The 19,725-nt window shown below is 37.7% G+C and overlaps 1 protein-coding gene across 1 annotated transcript; it reads left to right on the top strand.

Annotated features, from left to right (window-relative positions):
• The first annotated feature begins 1,935 nt into the window (after positions 1–1,935).
• tmem88bl (transmembrane protein 88b-like) lies at positions 1,936–10,581 on the top strand. Its single transcript, XM_088423745.1, has 3 exons — positions 1,936–2,140; positions 3,771–4,065; positions 8,622–10,581. The coding sequence occupies exons 2-3, from the start codon at positions 3,772–3,774 to the stop codon at positions 8,847–8,849; spliced, it is 522 nt and encodes a 173-aa protein (XP_088279871.1). The 5' UTR covers positions 1,936–2,140; position 3,771; the 3' UTR covers positions 8,850–10,581.
• Positions 10,582–19,725: the final 9,144 nt, after the last annotated feature.

Here is a 19,725-nt window from a genome sequence, read left to right as displayed (position 1 = left end):
AAGTTCTTATTTTAAAGTCTGAATTCTGAGTATAAGTCATAATTCTGAGATAAAATTGAAAACACTGCCAGTGCACCCCCCCCCCCCCCCCCCCCCCCCATGCTGACGCTTTTACAGGTGATTTTCTTTTGCTTGTATTTATATGCAAATTCACCTTTTTTTATTGATGGAAAACAAGAATAACGAATGCTTTGTTTGCTTCCAACTACCTTTAAAACTAAAGTCATCGGACTGGTTCTGAATTAAAACCAACGCAGACTCGAGTCCTTGCGGGCTCCAGACCCACAGCCGGTCTCTTATTTTTTTCCAAAGTTCTGGAAAAAGTTGTCAATTCACAGCTTTAGGAACAAGTGCAATAACCTCTTTGAAAAGCTTTCATCTGGTTTCCGCTGAGCCCACAGCGCGGAAACGGCTCTGGTCGGGGTGACAAATGACCTGCTGATGGCGGCAGATGGTGGTTCTCCATCATTACTGTTTTGCCTAACTTCAGAATTTGAACGCGATATCCCACTAAAGCGCCTGAACAGTACCAGTCGATTACCACACTCAGGCCGCACCTTGCCGCAAGAACTGCATACGTTCCCAGCAAAACCGCAAAGCCCGGAGAACTCCAAATATGGAACAGGATCCTGACCAGGCACTCACTTCAATGGCTTCCCATTACCCCATGGGGTGAATACAAACTCTTGCTGTTAACACATCTCGGTATCCATGGTAATGCACCCCCCTTATCCCACATCCGCACAACCTTCAGTCCAAAAATACTAAACGCCTCCAGTCCCCTCAAGACCAATCCAGAGACTGCCTGATTGGGTCTTCTGCTTGGCTGCTCCTCGCTGGTGGAATGCTCTCACAACCTCCTGAGGATATACGGAAAGTAACTCACAACCTACTTTTATCGAAACCTTCAATTCAAGGAATACTTTTTCATCTGTCCATTTGCACCAGAAAAAAGTGAATAATTGAATATATGTCTCTAATATATTAGTAAATTACGTTTATATACATTACCTTTAAAAATACATTTCACCACTAGCCGTCGACTGAAAAGGATATCACATTTTCAATTTGGATGTAACGGCAAATCATGGCTCACCAGTTTCTTGGGTTTTGGTGTGATAACTTAGCCAAGTTCTTATGACTGAAAATGAATAAATGAGTTAAGTATCCCTATAAAATTGGGGTTAATGTAATCATTACAACTGCCCCCTCCCTCCCCCATCATGGAAATGATGCTGCGTTCCCCACCCACTCCTCAAAGTGCATCTTTTGGAAACATGACAAGAGCATTGCAACTAGGTAAGCGGAAAATTGCTATCAATGCAACCAACCACCATCTGAGCCCATTTTGTAAATTAGCTGAACACAAACATCTCATTTGTGGAGCATTCAAAACAATTTGATTACAAATGTTGGGGCATCATTAGCTAAAATATGTTCTTGTTTAAATTTCATTCATAATAATTCGAAACCCAAGCTGTTCAACGTGTGTGTAAAGAGGAGTCTTAGATGTTTAAATCCATTCTACTCATGTTATTTATGTAATCGTGTCCTTGTAAATACCCCAAATTAAAATACATGATCAAATGACCTGGGGGCGGTAGCTGACTTTATTCCTGCACAATCAAATGCTGTTCATTGCATTTGTTTGTTTTTACAGCACTTATAGACAACAGACAATTTAGGACCACCGTGGATCATGTATACATAGTCATTTTCTCGGCCATTTGCATAGCCGTAATAAAATGTCTGGATCTTGAACCAAGCAAATATAAGAGAGGGAAAAACAGAAAAAAACCAACTGTATTTAGGATGGATCATTCACGTAATATACAATTTGCCGAGGAAAAAAAAAATCCATCTGGGGGGTAGTCAAATGCACACAAACCTCTTGGGAGCCTGAATGCGCACAATGCTCGTGCACGCGATCTTGGGTCGCGCGCCCCATGCTCCCGAAGTGTCCCTGCTCGCTCTCAGCGTCGCCTCAACTCGCAGGTGTTTTTTCTGCAGCACATCAATTGAAAAACGACTGTCAGCGCAAGTCTTATTTGTTGTTTTTGGGAGTCAGCTCTGCGTTTTTCACGCCCTCAAGACTTTAATAGCGTTGAGTGGACTCCCTGGATTTCGAACACACTTGCAGGTAAGCAGTATTTACTACTTCATTGTATCCGCACCTTATTGTTTACAATAGTGAGGAAATGTCGCTTAAGGGTTATAAAGTGCATTAGAATGAACCGCTACAAGCATGAATGCTTTAATATGCGTTTAAGGTCCCTAGCAGGTTGTACATATTCTGCACGTTAAAGATTAAAATGGATTGTCTGTATTAAACAGTCAAGATAAAACGATCACGGATTGAGCAATAGGATGGGCGCGCGTGCGTGTGCAGATATAGGATCCTTATTTGCATTTAATCTCAAAACTTTCAGACCATCAAGAATAGCATGAAAAGGGGATAGTGAAATTCATTTTATCAAGATTACCCCCCCACCCCCAAAAATGCAAGGTGTGTCACAGTTCACCAGTTCAGCCACCTCACTCCCAGCCTCACCTGCTCAGCCCTCCTGCTAATCAGCCCAAACACTAACACCTGCTGCCACTCACCCGCCTAGTATAAAGCCCGCTCACTTCCATCCACAACCTGCCAGATTGTCTCTATGCATCACGCCGAGCTTTCCAGCGACTCCTCCTGCCAGCCTGCCCGTTGCCTGACCCTGTTTGTTCCTGACCACCCGACTGCCCGCCGAATTGACCGAAGTATTGGTATTTCGACCCTGTCTGCCTCTGACCACCCGCTAGCCTGCCGTCTTAATCTGTCTGCCCGAGCCCTCCTCCTGTCCCGCTCCCTCAGCCCGGCTCCCAGCCAAGCCCCGCTCTCCCGACTCCGAGACCCCCTAGACTTCTTCGCCACGCTCTCGTCGGCTTCCACAAACCACCTGCACATTCTGTTTAATAAACTTTCTGCATTTGCCCTTACCAGTTGTGCGTGCGCTTGGGTCCTCTCTCCTCCCGTCGTCACAAGGTGGGGCCAGGGGCGGAGCTACTTGATGGGCAGTTGTGCTAAAATCATACCTTGTCACTCGCTGACTACCCACACAAATTTGGGGAAATGTTGATACTTGTGATTTTTCTGCTATATTTCTGCAGTGTTTTGACTCATGAATTTTGATGCCATACACTCTAAAAACAGTGGAGACAATAACAAATCAAGTAGCCTATGGGTAAAAAATGTAACCCAACTTGCTTCAACTTGACCCATTTTATGTACAAAAGACAATGTTGGGTGAAACTGATTATTTAAATTAAATCAAGCCATTATTGGGTTATTTTTTATATTGTAAAAACAGGTTGAAAAACACTCTTGGGTCTAAAAGGATCAAAAACGTTTGGGACATGGGGGCAAGTGTAAATAACCGTAAATATAACTTTAAGGTGTTACTAATTTCAACCTAATATTTTCGTTTAAAAGAATAACGCAAACAGTTTGAGCCATCCCTTTTTGGTTCACTAGCCCGTTTAGGTAAAAAAAAAAAAAAAAAAAATATATATATATATATATATATATATATATATATATATATATATATGAAAATGGGATTTTCAATCTTTGTGAAACTTATAGAACATTTTCTTTCTATGCTGTTTTTTATTATTTATTTTTTCAGAATATAACAAAATTTGGTAGTAAACAACATTTCTGGTCATTTCTCTGGATGCATCTTGCACATACTGCTGCCCTCTAGTCATAATTGACTGCATCTTCCTCTCAGAATGTGCGGCACAGATGTTGACCTGGATGACGGCGGCTCAGTCGGAGAGGAGAAGGATGAGGACTTGTGGCTGGGCGAACGGGTGACGATGCTGCCCCCGCCGGCGGCCCACAGCGGGGGTTCGGCGTGGGGTAGCCGAAGGGGCGAGGCAGGCTGCGTGTTCTGCGGGGCGGCGCTGGTCCTTTGGAACATGTTTGTTCTCCTGGCTGGGGTTGTGCTCCTGACGCTGGTCTTTTCCTTGGTGCTTCTGCCAGCTGTGGTGCTGCTCTATGCTGGATTCCTGTGCCATTCCAGGGTGAGTTGATTCCACTGTCCAGAAATACAGTAAGGAGAAACTCAAAGCACGCATCTGTTTTTTTTTTTTTTAATTGAAGTCAATGGAAAGGCTAATGTCAATTAATTTCCAAGTGCTCATGTCACAGATGTAGTCAGTCTTGCCTTTGTTAATAGAAAATTTGTTGTTCTTTATAAATGCACTTGGCGTGCCTCATCCAGCTGACAGATTCGAGCAAATACATTTCAATTTCCCTCATGTTAGGGAAGACTGTTGCACTTGTTTTATAATGCAAGGGAATTAGAGGAGCTCTTTTAGTTGGCTCCAGCTTGTTGGTTTTACTAACATAACAGTGCAAATTGTCCTATTTAAAAAAAAAAAAAAAATCAAAATACCAACACAAGGTCTAACCCGCCTCTGTGTGGAGTTTGAAAGTTTGCCTTGATGGAAATGAATTAGAGCTCCACAAGGCTCGTTTCTTGTCTTACGAAAAGTAATGGGACAGTGATTGTCTATGTAGAGTATTGTTGTTGTTTCCTAATGAGAATTCGGTCGCGTTTTTATTAAAGAAAAGACAAGTCCACCAGTACAATAGACAACTTAAGTAGATCATTTTTTGTCACCTTGGAAATAACAAAAATCTAACTTAATTACAAATGGATTTTTAAAAAGTCTTTTGCTTTATTCCCATACTTACATCACAGTGTACAATCATAAATGGGTTAAGATAATTATACATGCAGTTTTAAACAAAATAAAATAATTTCAAATGTAAAAAACAACCCTTAACAACCCCTCGTTATCTACAGAAGTATTAGTTAACATACAGTATATCAATATATCTAACTGTAGTGTATAGGAAGTTTCCATCACGTGGTTGAAAATTGCGGTCGATCATGTGGTTTTCACATCACGTGGTTGAAAATTGCGGTCGATCATGTGGTTTTCAGTTAATCAGGATCTGGGCAAAAAGAAGCATACAGCAACAAATATATGTGCCTTATATACATTTCTGTATGGACTTCTTAACCCGAGACCATTCTCATGTTATTTTTATCCATTTATTTGATTAAATATATGTATTATCCAAGTATTTGATCAGGACACTGTATTGTTAGTTCATTAACACCAGATAGTGTATATAAGTATAATGCAGTTTATGTAACACATATATCCGTTTGTATACTTAAATACATCTTTAGTCTTGATATACAGTACACCTACAGTACATAGAGTATATTCCCTTCATATGTACATGACATGCACCCATATTTATGTAATACACATAATAGAATAATAATCAAATATACAGAACCATGGCATACCAATACGATTCCATATGAAACAATAAAATAAATGATAATATATTAAGGCAGGGATTTGCATTCAGTCATGTTTCTTTATGCTTGACCTTTTGATTCTATTACCTCAGGTATTCCATTGTTCACCACCACAGGCAGACTTGCACATTTCTAGTCAAGTGAAAGTGCCTTACAGGTACAATGAGGTTTAGCATTCATCTGGACTGATATCCAGTCGCTCCCATTCTTTTATGTTGAAATTATAAATAATGCAGCTGTAAGCCAGTTCTGTAAGCAGCTATCATTAACAGAAAAAAATATTTTTTAAAACCTGCCAAGCCCCGAGGGACCAGCAGATTGAGTTCTGAATGGTTCTCGGTGTGACATCTTCCTGTGAAGATCTACAGTTATGTCCTTGATTTAGCCAACCCCATCCAGCATGCGACCATTACAGAGATAATATATCGTGACCGACTCTGCTCAAAATAATCAAGTGAACACATGATAATCGCATCACAACCCCAGGTAGATCACATATCTGGAATATCAACTTGTTCAGCAAGGAAGTAATAATGACTGTGAATCAAAAAGGTTAGCATAACCTGGATGACTGGAAATTTAATCAGATATTTTAAAAGGTGTGGTCAGTTTTCTCCTTTATGCAACTTGATTTTGTCAATCAAGAATAAATATCAAAATTTCCCAAATCCTCTGGAAAAATCCAATGCTAAATTGTTTGTTTTTTGTGTGTGTCAAGAATATGAAAACCTGTAGTAAGCATCAGCCCTTCCTGCTTGCAAATGAGTTGGCAATCGAACGAGTTGTGATGGTCTTAATTGTTGGCTCCACTTCCTGCCTCCTTATGCACAGCTTGGAATCGCTTTGTCACTCAGGTCTCAACTGTGAGCTATTCAAGCAGGCAATGTGCAATGTGAGAGGGAAAAACAGCAATCATCAACCGATTACCTATGGCTGGCATATAATCTTCACATCTCCGCTCTTTTAAGAACAAATACCAGTTTTATGTCATCTTTCTAAACACTTTTTCAAAGGTCTTCTATCCTTGAGTGATGCAACAAATAAAACTGATACGAATCATCTTGTAAAATATGCGGGTATTCATTTGCACAAAAAAACTTAGAGTCAATTTGAACCAACTTTTTAGGTTGTTTTGCACAAAAAGATGTGCAAGATGTTGTCATTTATTGTAAAACAACACAGAAAGTTGTGAGAAATTGACCCAAATATCAGATGTCATTTTTAGATTTACATTTGTTTTTTGTTTTTTTCTTGACCCAACTGCTTTTAGGGTGCATGGAGTCTCGCATCCATGGCTCACAAGCTTCTTTTTGCAAGCAAGCAGCACGCCAGTTGACTTTAACAAAACATGCCCCCTCAAACGTATTTGCATTTGTTACTGTCTTTAATAGCAGTTCTCAAAGGGGTGTACCATTATCAGGAGGTATGTAAGATTTTAACACAGATGAGAACAAATCCAATTTAATGCTGTGATAGAAATGGTACATTTTTTCATTTCAAATTAAGAGCAAAGTAAACGGAAGATGAAGCAACATTTTGCTTCATCCAAAAAGTTTCTGCACAGGTCAAAAAAATGTTCACTTTTGGTACAAATATCTTGCCAAAATGAAATACAATGCCTTTAGCAAGAAACACAACGTTTTTTGCTTCAATGTGTGTCAATGGAAGGCAACAAAAACAATTTAGTAGACAAGTAAGCGGACAAGCAAGACCTGATACAGTAAGATAATTTAAGGTTATAGTTAACAAAGAATAAGTTACATTAACATGCAATTGTTGGGCCCTATACAAAATGCTTAATAGCGAATCTCTGCGTGTTTATGTATGTGTGTGCTTGTGTTTGGATTTTCCCATCACCAACATTGATTGACAGCTCAGAGACTTGGTGCCATCTCGGTGACGCTTATTTTGTCTCACTTCATTGACCACATGACGTCCCTCCTTTACAAATAATAACAGAAATGCACCCACTTAAAAATCAATTCACGAGAGGGGTTCTGCAACTTGAGGCTCTAGGGTCGAAGGTCGCACTTTCATCTATCTGCTGTGTCTGTGACTTTTGAAAATAAATATGAAGTTTTTCATCAGGCAGGATTATGGTTCTTTTGTTACATTAAAATAAAACATCTTGTTGTTTGGCTTGTGCAGTTCATTGATTCTATAAAAGCCATATACTGAACTGTAATTGATTAAAAGGCCGTCATTATCAAACGGTTTTAGAACTGATCATCACATCAATTATTTTATTGACCATTTAATGGCCATCCGTTTTAGAATGTTTTAAATATTAGGCATTTGCTCAGAAGTAAACTCTCTAAGCATCTATTCCACTGAGTTGCAAACATTGAGGAGTGTCCTCAATGGTAAGTGGATTTATTTTTTTGATCTCTTTTGGGTGTGTTCAAGGTCATAAATGTTTCCCAAAATGTCGCCAGAGGTCACCAGACATTTCCCTGTTCATTTCGTGTCGCAAGGAATAACATTTGGTATCCTCAAGCTACGCTGGCGACCTTGAATGAACTCTGACAAGCTCAAAAGAGCTGCACCATTGCAACACTGGCCAATATATATATTTTTTGGAGGGGGATTCGGTCTTAAGTAGGATTTTCAGCAAGATACTAATTTAAATTTGTCTCTTATCATATTTATATTTAGGCTGGAATTGTAGTTTGTTGTAGACTACTGAACATAATCAGGAAACTTGTTGAAGAAAAAAATAAACAAAATAAAGGGAAACAATAAATTATTGGGTTTTTATTCATGCTGTTATTTGGGTTTATTTTTATAATTTGTGATGTTTTTTTTTTTAATTTATTTACATATTTTATGAGTGTTATTTGTGTCCCTAATGTCCAGAAAATAAGATTCAGTGATCATTTCTTAGTCCAAACATTACAGGGTGAACGTGTATTAAATTGCGAGACATTTTTTTTTCTCTCCAAGATTTCTGTTTATTTGGCATTGTTTAGTGACTGAAAAAAAAAACCAACATAAGAAAAATCTATGTTGTACTCAAACTTTTGCAAATTGACTCCCCTGATGTTTGATTTTGATCCAACACACAAAGGACTTGGGAATTCAGAGAATAATTACAGTAACATTTCAACAGTGTTAGATAAAACAATGGCTTTTTACAATTTCTCCTTTATCAATATAGTTTGTGATTGATTTGGTGATCATTTTGAAACCTGTAATTGAGTATTTAAGGTTGCCCGCTTCCCTCGCGTGTCGTCGCAGATCCTGGGCAGCTCGTCGGCCATCTGCAATTACCTTGACGACAACAGCTGCTCCGCTCTGATCATTCTTGGCTTTGTAATGATGTCGCCGCTCGTGGTGGTGGCGGCGGCCATCTTCTGCGGCTTGCTGCGAAGGTTTCGACTCCTGCTTTTCCTTCAGCCAATCAGCCGCGCACGCTACAGGGGGAGGCTGATGGACTGGGTGGGCAGCGTCCACGCCTGGGTCTGATTGCTGCATTAAGCCGGCCAATCAAAGGTCTGTCATGCTGAATCGAGCGTAGCTTTTTCTTACCTCTTATACTGTGCTGCCAAGAGCAGTCTTTCCCAGCCAAGGTAGATACTTGACATTAGAAAGGTACATTAATCAATCAAAATATCACAAAAACGCATACACAGCAGGTCCTTGACCGAGCTTAGAAAAAATGCAAAGTTTTTTTTAATAACTGTACTTTACAAAGTCATATAGTGTTAGAACAATTAAATAGAATGAGAAGAATTAAACACTTTGTGCCACAAGATCAAAATCAGTGCGGTTCCTTGTTTGTATGACTTGGCCACTAGGGGCAGTATAAAATACTTTTACATTATCTGTAAGTAACTCAGTAAGATGCAGTATTATTAGTCGTTTTTTGCAGAGGATAAAGAATATATGCCTGTGACTATTGTTATATTTTTTTTGGTTACATCACTTGTACTCAAAGATTTATTGTTTGCGTAATACCACCACAAAGATGCAGTTGCTTAGCCCGTCTTTGGCATTTCTTATTAGATGTTTGCATTAAGCGAAACAAAGTATGTTTGCTTACTTACAGTACACGTATTCAACCATTTTCAGCAGTAAAAAGCGATCACAGTGTTTTGTCACTGATGATAACCACATGATTTTTCATGAACAAAAAGAAACATACTTTGCCACTTGATGTTAACTGAAAATGACATCACATCACCTTCATATTTAAAAGCTAGCTTATACCCTTCCTATTCAAACAGAGGAAAATCGTGCTGTCACAGACACTCTGAAACTAGGAAGAAAAACATTTTAACTGACTCTTTCCAAAAAACATGAACAATAAGCTAAAATATAACACAGTAACAATGAGAAGTGTTGATGATGACAGAGTCTTAAAGTCTGGTAGGATGTAAGAAATTCTCCACACAAGCCAGGTTTAAACTTGGTATTACTATTTACTACATATGCTATAATCCCATAATTTTAGCGGCTCGTCCAACACTTGATGTACTTACTGTAAGTGTATTCATCCATGAAAATTGGTTGAAGAAGAAGTGGATGAGACTTGGTGGACCAAACTGGTTTTGTTTTGTTTGTTTTTTTGTGGGGGGGCTTTGCTCTAATTTTGTTGTTAAAATATTAAGATTTAACAAAATGTTGTGTTAATACCCCCAAAATGGACTAGAAACACCCACTCTACTTCTATAACCCTCTGAAAATGTTTTGGGGTTCTTGCGCTCTTCTTGAGATTTTTTTGTTCTTAATGTAGCATTTTTAGCATTATTGTATTGTAAAAGGGAGAAGGCTATGAATATGCCATAACAATTAGAATATAAACGTTGGCAGGCAATATGACAGTAAATTGGCTGTTTAGTGGGTGGTTAAGTAGAATTTGAATAGATTGTTTTGCTTCATTCTGCTGTGGAGTCAATTGCTTTACTGTATGCATGCCCAGCAACGTCCTCATCTGTGTGCACTTGCTTTGTTATTGTTATCTTGATGGTATGGAAGAAACAAAATGACTTCCCTTTTGCTGTGCACATACAGTAAAATACGTTAATTGTAAATTATTCTTAGTATTTTAGCACCGAGAAAGAAAATATAGCATACTGCTTGTGCCAAACAGCAATCAATACAAAAATTACTGTAGAGACTCTGGTGTATTTTTTCTTGTGTTGTGACCTTTTCCCCCAAAAAATGAAAAAATAAAAAGAAAGACAATTTACTGATTCGACTGCATTGAGTAATTGCTTGACATTCAACGTAGACAACACACACCCAAACAGGAAACCCTGGGTCCGATTAGAAAAAAGAGCATCCCAATATGTCCTCATCACTCTAATCATTGTTAACAATACACAAGCATGCAGAGAACAAGTGAGTTAATCAGCTAATCAGGATAAAATAGCTCAGGTCTATCGGGGAGACGTTTATGGGTTGCTTCATCACCTGAGCATTGTGCTTATTGACAAATACATCATTTGGAAAGATCACAGCAATTTACTAGGACCATGTGTATTCTCTCATCATTGTACACATGACATTCTCCAAATCTCAATTGATAAGAATATAATAGCAATAGTGTTGATTATAAATAATTAAAAAAATATTCAAATTATTATTACTACTTTTATTGTGAAAATGTCAGGCTGGATTTGAATATACCGTACGCCTCATCCTCGTGTTAGGAGTTCGCGGAGACTTGTTGTGCTATATCAAACAATGACAGCATAACTGACAAGTGGTTTCTAAGCATCCTTAATCAGCAATTGAATGATTCTTTAATGGCGGTGAGTTTATGTAGCAATGGAAAGATGAGTCAAGCTAATCGGAATGTAACCACCATTTCGAGGAAAAACTTCAAAATATAAGCTTGATAAGGCAATTGGACTTACATCCATATATAGTTTTGTGTGTTTGTTTTGAAATTTGTGTTATGTTACGTTACATTACGTTACGCTACGTTATGTTGTTGAGGCTTCAATGCCATGTTGGTGGTCATCATATAATTTTTCATGTGCCGGCGTTACTCAAGGACTATTTCCACGCATAGTTGCTAAAATTCACTCATATGTGGGACTTACATGACCCATGTGGGTTTTTCTCCTCTTCTGCTTGACAACTCCTGCAGTGAATATGCACCGTGAACAGAACATGCACCTTCACGAAAACTAACATGTGTTTTTTTCAGCAGGCAAGCCACGTGGGGCCTGAACCGTAGCAATTGCCGAACAAAACCTGGCACTCTTGAACACAAACAAAGTGACGTTCAAAAACCATTCAACTTTCAGCGGGCGCTTGATTCTCAGTTTAATAATTCCATGTGTTTACAAGAGGGTCAAAGTTCAAAATTGATGTCACAAAATGGCGAGGCAAACCCTCCTATTTGGAGCCTTGTGCTCAGTAAAGAAATTCAAAAGCTCTATCCATGAAGTATGTGTGCCATTGTATTTTCACACATTCCACTCAAAGGAGTCACCAAAATCAAAACTTCGCCACGGTCAAACTAGTTTTAGCACCTCTGAATAAAAAAAATTCAGCCTTTAAATAACACGGACAATTTAGCCGCCCACACATTTTTACTCAAACAATGGTCCAACTTGAAGTGATTGAGGTAATGGATGCTTCTGAATGCTCAAGTGTGTCAAGTGTGTATGGTACGTTAATATCAGGCTGAACAGATGGAACGCGTCACAGTCCGGCTAAGGCAATGGGACTATTCCGTTTAAAGAACAATGTTGAATGTGGATTGAATAATTGCATTGATTGAAAAACACTTAACAGCTGTGTGGCTTTAAGCTCCCTTGTTTTAAGGTATTTATATGTTCTCTTCATATCTATATTCACAATATGAACAACATATCAGGCTAGGAGAACAATATCTAAAAACAGTTGCAAAATAAAATATTGTCTACATTATATTAAGATTTAGCAATTAGCCCCCCCAAAAATCTGTCCTTGAGCTAAAGCAATTGCAAACTAACAATTTTATTGAGAGCCCCCTTGTATTAACCTATCCGTATTCCTGCTCCAATTGTTTCTTGTCCAGGTGTTCTTTGTTACCTAATTAGTTTGAGTGCATTTAGTTCCCTGTTGAGTTTCAATTATTGTCTGGATCATTCTTTAGTCATGTCATGTGTTCCTGCCATCTTATCTTTTGTGCAGTTTTCCTGCCTGTATTTTCCCCAGAGTCGTGTTTTCACTTAGCCTTTTTATAAAGGAAAAATTGCCTCCCACACTTACGCCTTGCCTCCAAGCTTCCCTGCACTTGGGTCAACAACCCCCACAACCTCATCATCTTTTAACCCACCCTCTCAGATGTCTATCAGTACTTTATTTTTAATGTATGCTCTGAATGCAAATGATGTCGTGCCATGCACAGTATTTCTATTTGGGCTAAAGAGGGTAAGTATAGCACGTTTCATTTCTGATTCCGAATGCAATCTGATGCCACCAGAGTAAAAATCAATTATACTCTGTCAACAAATTAATCTGGAATAACAAGATAAAGAAAAAGTCAAACAAAATAGCCCCTCAACGGATTATTTCAGGTTATTTTGTGTATTTTGTATGTGCATGTGTGTGTCTATAGCCTAACACTGCGCAACATGTAAGACTCCCAACAAGCTTCTTAAATAAACCTGTTTCTGTGCATGGGTGGCCAAGCAAATAAAATCTATTCAAGATGAGGGATAATGGTCGCCGCAAATTATGATTCGCACATCCTCTGCGCAGCAAAAAACTGTGGGTGATGAAGCACTCAAGTGCATAATTACTAGCAACCAGCGAGCCATGGCTCTCTGAGGAGAAAAAATTCCAGGGCAGGCTGAAGGTGTGGGGAAGCAAAAGACTTTTAATTAGTGAAACGAGCACCTCTTCTTTTTGTGGTTCATTTAAAGACATTCATCCATTTAGCCTTTGCCATGTCGGTCGGGTTTTGGACCAGACGTAGAAAGTGGAACGGATGGATGGAATGAGCCGGCCACATCCTGCATTAATTTGGCATCTGTCTCATTCACCTTGTCTCAAACTGTCACAAGAGGTGTATATGTGAATCAACAGACAGCAGCAGTATGGTTTCATGCCAAAATTTAGCACTACAAATGCAGTGTTTGCTTTGAGGATGTTGACAGAGAAGTACAGAGGGTAGACGACGCCACAGTGTATGTTTTAAAGACAAGCAGTCATAGAATATTTATGTTTTTAGATCATGGTTTTTGTGTCCCATATGTCAAAATTAAGCAATGTTAGGCACAATTTACAACACACCTAATGTACATACTCCTCACAATATTTTAGACAAATATTAAAGGTGCCATCACTTAAATATTTAAAGTATGGGATGGAGATTTTAAAATACACAAAAAAAAAAAAACATAAAAGAAGCAGCCTTTCAAACTGCTGTTTTTCATGCGCGTTCGTGAAAGAACTGCTCCCTTTTAAGAACCAAAAGTCCCATCACAACAATTTATGAGTTTGGAACTGAAATAATAAACTTGAATTTAAAATTATGAAGTACATTTAATTTTCTCTGAAACAATTTTTGATCCTCACTGAAAATGTAACTCTATATATTTTATAAATTTTATTTAGTACCAATACTTCAGACACCAAGTAGCACAATGAATTGTTCATAACGTACAGTATCTATTTGTGACCGTTAAGAAGGATGTTTAGAAATGAGAATCTGAAAGGGGACCTTGGCATATCGTCGAAAAGCAGGCTGTGCTCGTCATTTGTGTTACAGTTTAAGATGTCCTCTGTGTGAGGCACGGATCCAAGTCATCCCTTTGGAGGCTACCGAAATGACAAAGGAAAGTCACGCTATTAAAAATCCACATAATTTCAACAATAAATGTTCCCGACTCTGGATGAATGTGGATGGAGGTGCATTTCTTATCGTTGCTACAGTGCTATTCATTTCAAGTTGGTGGCACAATATATGACTTGCCTCATAACAACATTGTCTCATCTGCTTTCTGGTTCTCTGCCGCTTTATGATGCACTCATGCTGAATCTATAAGCCATTTACGGCTCTCAATTCATTTTCCTCTTGTGTACCGTCATACACATGCACACACACACACATTTTCAGACATTTGTTATACACACTACAATATTCTCTTGTCCACCTCTCGATCACCCATTTACATCCTCGTTGTTCCTAATTAGTTCTCCCCAGAGAAAAAAAAAGGATTTTATTGATTGTTTCCCTCAGCATCAACCACTCTGAATTCCTTTGCTTAATGTGGTAGCAACTTATTGTCATGATTGTGTCATCCTCAGGGGATCCTGCAGCAGAATTTCTGCAATAATCATTTAGTTTGGTGGGAAATTAACAGCACGGTCTCACTCAGAATGAGTTAGCTTGAGTGGTTTCCTGACATGGTAATGGAAGAGAATGGATTTTTAAAAAGATGGGCATCCGGAGCACATGATGTAATTATGCTACTAAATTTCATTTTATATCATATATACCTTTTATCACACACAACAAAAGTTAATGTGGTTGAGTAGCCACCCTAAAGTCATGATAGTTTATTTTAAGGCAAACTCAGTAAGCTGTTGTTTGAATTTACTAGAGTAAAATTAAATAAGGGACAAATAAAAAATAGTTAAACAATGCTTGAATATAATTATACGTACTTTTTTCTTTAACTCTTTCATGGCCAGACTAAGAAATACTCAGTTGACACAAGGGACACAATTTAGAAAATGGAAATAGGAAAATAGTCAATTTAAAAAAGAACAAAACAAATATTTTAGTTTTATGAACCTGAATAATAACCTAAACCTATTTTCTTTCCTGGTTGATTTACAGTAAAAAATATACACAGTACACATTTAATAAACTTAAATATTGTAATTTCACAAATATAAGACATACATTTTTTCCCAAAAATGAAAAGGATGGGTGCATCCTTTAAACAGTAACTTAAAGATGACGATAAGACTTAAATAAAGTGAACTGAATACATACTGATAATTTCTTTTATTTGCTTCTTTTTGGAAATGTGTTTATTATATGTTCAATAAATCAATCAATCAATCTATCAATCCAGTATTATGATTGATATTGTGTTTTTGGAATATGAATTAAGCAACAAAATCCTGCCATTATAAGCCATCTCAAGGGCGGCCATTTTGCATTTTCTGGCGGCTAAAAATGGCATTACATTTGCTCAGAACACTGGTAATGACAAATCACAGCTCAGCTTTAGAATGTCACATAACTAACCATGAGCCCTGAGCCACTTAGAAAAATGCCCAGCCCCTGAGATGAAAAAAAAGCAGGTGCTAAATTCATCCATCCATACATCCATAAGGGGTTTAAAAAACAAAAAAAAAAACTACATACGTTACTATTCTTAGCATTTATTCCACTGGTTGCAGTCTAATATTGCTCTCCAGATTTGACTCAAATCTGTCTGAAGATTCCTAATAAATAATTCATATTGGCTACTAAATTTAGTTTCCTTTGTTACTGTCTCATCCCATTCAGAGCCAATAAACCATCTTTACTCAGATAGATTATGGTATGGGACCCATTGGTTGTATTAAAAGAATTGTAAAGGGAAATCTACACACTCACTGGACAATTTGCTGGATACGCTGTCACACATTAACACACACTTACGAAAAGGAAAGCCAACTTCACACATCTGTGAACTCCCTGGACAACTTTACATCATGCGCCTGTGGAGGTCTGCTTGCAGGTTCTCATAAATGTACTCTGCACGTTTTGACCACCTCTATGAAGTTTGCCCTTGCTAGCATGTCAAGGAGTGCACAATTTTGAGCGCAATTTAAAGAGGAAGTTCTATTTGCCCCCTCTAATCGTTTGCCCCCCCAATCTAACCGCAGTATTCTGATTAATTCTGTGTTTTGCGGAATACAAATTAAAGGAATGACTGCAGTTGACTTGCTGTCAACTGAAAATGACATTGGATAATAATTAATTACCGCTCACCTATTTTCAGCATTAAGTCATGTGATGTTCACATGCATGACTGGTTGTTCTCAAGTCATATTTAACAAACACAATATTCATTAAAATACTGCGGTTAGACTTGTGAGGATTTAAAAATATATTGGGTTGGACTGACTTCCTCTTGAAAAGGAATGAGTTGGAAATTGGAGTTGGTGTAAAACTCCAAAAATACAAAAACAACATTCAACCCGCCTCTGCGCAGATATGGACTATCCACGTTTGTAATGCAAAATGAGTATTAGTATAATATTTCATTGTTCATTGACCACCTGTTTTTTTTTTTTTTTTTTTAACAAAGACCCTTTCAACTAACATACATGAGAACTTGTCTGTGTAGCTGCAATGACAACCTTGGCAGATAAGAGTCCAACATGTCTTGTAATCCATGGTTTTTGCCTCCCATCTCCTTTTAATTACTTCTACTCTGGGACTGGTTTTCATCTTGTAGGCATTTACTCCCAAAAGTCAATAAGAATCTTCACTTTCACTTGTCCCTACACACTCTCTTGCAGACCACTCAGCTGTTCTATTAAACATGTGTCTTTGAAGCTTCAAATAAAAGAAACCAGAAATGACCATTTGCTCTTCGAGACGATTTTGCAAATCTTACCAAAAATCCTAAAAATTCCACATAATGTGTAACAATGGATTCTTAATTAAAAAGTATGTTAGGTAGGTAGGTAGGTAGGTAGATGTGCAGAGATTCTCGTTTCTTGTCTAATCAACTTAAAATATATCTAATTGTTTTAAATAATTAATCTGTTGATATTTTGTCTATTAATTGATGAATTAGAATTTTAAAAACACATTTTAGATACCATCGCTTCACTCAAACTTGGGTCTTTGTTTTCAAATTGATAGTGCATAAAATGCATTCATACTTTTTTGAATGATTCATTTATTTTTGGTCAATAACGTGGGAAAATGTGGAAAAAGTGGATCATTATTTTCCCAAATGAAAATAGATGTTTGTAAATGTTTCATTTTGGGTCAACAAAATGGTAAACACAATTTCATGAAGGACTAAGCTAACATTTTTAGGATTTGACAAAAGGCCGATTTTGTCTATGGGCAAATAAAAAATTACATTTGATGATTGATTAGTTGTCATAGCACCGCTAAAATTGAGCTACATTTTTGGGCTTCAATTCATTGGACGTTGTGCTGTTCTCATTTGCCTCTGCCAACTGGGGGAGTCTATTACAGACTAAAAAACAGGCTCAAAAATATGCAGTCTCATTGCCGTTCATGTTTAGTTCGCCTACTTTCTGCATTTGTTTGTATTGTGTCACCAGCAAGCCACCACCGTATATATTGTAAGTCTTCAAATTAAGCTGTGAACACAGAAGTGTCGAGTCTCCCTCTCACTGTCACCCGACAGAGAAAAAAGGAGAAGACGCGAGCTCCCACTAAAAGACATCATAATCTTCTCTTTCTCTTCCAGCTTCTGCTTCATTACTCGCCCTTTAGTTCACGGCATAATAGCGGCGCTCATTGCGGGATACCGCTGGTCCATCCTATTTTCTCACATCAAAAATCCATTTCCAATGTTCCACTTCTATCTCATTACAACCTGTCGCCCGTGGCGTGAGCAGGAAAAGTGGAATTAAGGAGGGCTATTCATTAAAACTGCTTTCAACCTCTACAACAGTATTCTGGAAAGGACAGCGTGGCAACACATGAGGTCATTCAGGCCATTTCGCATTCAAAGTAATCAACAAATCATATTCACCAAAGGGCTACAGGGGCAACTTTCTTCTGATAATCTTCATCAGCTGTTTTGTTCCTCTACTGTGTGTGAAGATGAGTGTCATAAATCACATTCTCTTTGTCTAGCTCACTTATGTTCTCTAAAAAGAGATGGGTTAGAAAAAGTAACCCAACAGGGGTCAAAAAAAGACATAAAACAACTCAATTTTTGGCGTTGTTTTGAACAGAAAAACACAATCTTCTACATTGTTTTGTACAATAAAAACTTAATGTTGGGGAGAAAATAAAACGTTTTTGTGAGGTGCTTTGTGTGTTCACTTGCATATACTCGACCCAACATTGTGGTCTGGGCCCAATAATCAACAGTTCCATCAGTGATTTGCATGTTTAGGTTCTTTGAAATGCAAGGTACCTTCAAGTGAAGGGTTAAGGGTCAAGTGAAACCTACATCTATATATATATATATATATATATATATATATATATATATATATATATATATATATATATATATATATATATATATATATATATATATATATATATATATATATATATATGTGTGTGTGTGTGTGTGTGTGTGTGTATATGTGTGTACACATATACGCAAATTCTTGTACAAAAGAACAAGGGGTTTCCTTGTATGGGCCAAAACACTGGGTTAAAATATGTACCTAATAATTGGGTTGTTTTATTGGTTACTCATTTTGACCCTACCTTTTGGGCTGGATTAATAGCCCACCAAGTTGTGTCAGCATTTATATGAATCAGTTTGGGTTTTTGTTTTTTTTTTTACCCAAATTTTAGAATGTATGCATGTACATCGAAATAAGAAATCATATAATCCTAAAAAAAATCCCATTCCTTTTGACTAAACACAAAAAGTCAACCCACAAAATTAGTCAGAAAACCGGGTTGTTCTTATTTTGAACCATTTATTTGAGTTCGATGAATGACCCCAAAAATTTGTATCTGTCTCTTTTGAGAGTACAGTCTAAAAAAATGCAATAAAAAAAATAAATAAATAACCCGACTATGGGTCAAAAGAGGACCCATCCAATTTTGGGTCTATTTTGCCCAACTTTTTTTTTGTCCACAGACTGAGGTTAACTTAAATAAAATAACTTAAATAAATAACAAAAATATCTATTGGTCGCTTTTTCACCCATAAATGGCTTGTTTTTGAAAGAACACACGTAACACAATTAACAGCTTCAACATGACAGCTTTTGTCATTCTCTAAGAGGTCGCCCTTTTTTGAAAGTGTTTTTAGAGTTTAAGTTGTCAGTATTTACATGACGTCCATTGTTCATCAGTGGATCAGTCAGCCAATTGTCTCCTCTCGCCGACAAATGCCGACCTGAGGGCCTGAGGTGAGGACAAGTTGGAGTGATCCATGAGCACACAGTGGCGCTGAGCGGAATAGCAATGAACGTGTTGAAGAATAGCAACTATAAAAGGTCATGGGGGAGCAAGGAAGAAGGTGGGGAGGGTACATAGAGTGAATCCAGAATTTGAAATAAACTCACCTGCAACAACAATAGATACACCTGTAAAAGCTTAGGAGTTTCATCGAGCATTCGGCTTTCAAATATCCTACCGTAGGTTTTCTCAAATACTGCAGAGCGTCTTTTATCACTCCCTGATCCGCAACCTGTGTGATTATTGCTTTAG

The sequence above is a fragment of the Hippichthys cyanospilos genome, chromosome 9, assembly GCF_059441005.1.
Source record: "Hippichthys cyanospilos isolate Australia breed blue-spotted pipefish chromosome 9, RoL_Hcya_1.0, whole genome shotgun sequence".
Taxonomy (NCBI): Eukaryota; Metazoa; Chordata; class Actinopteri; order Syngnathiformes; family Syngnathidae; genus Hippichthys; species Hippichthys cyanospilos.
Note: the sequence above shows the minus strand (reverse complement) of the source record. Positions and strands in the feature narration are given on the sequence as shown.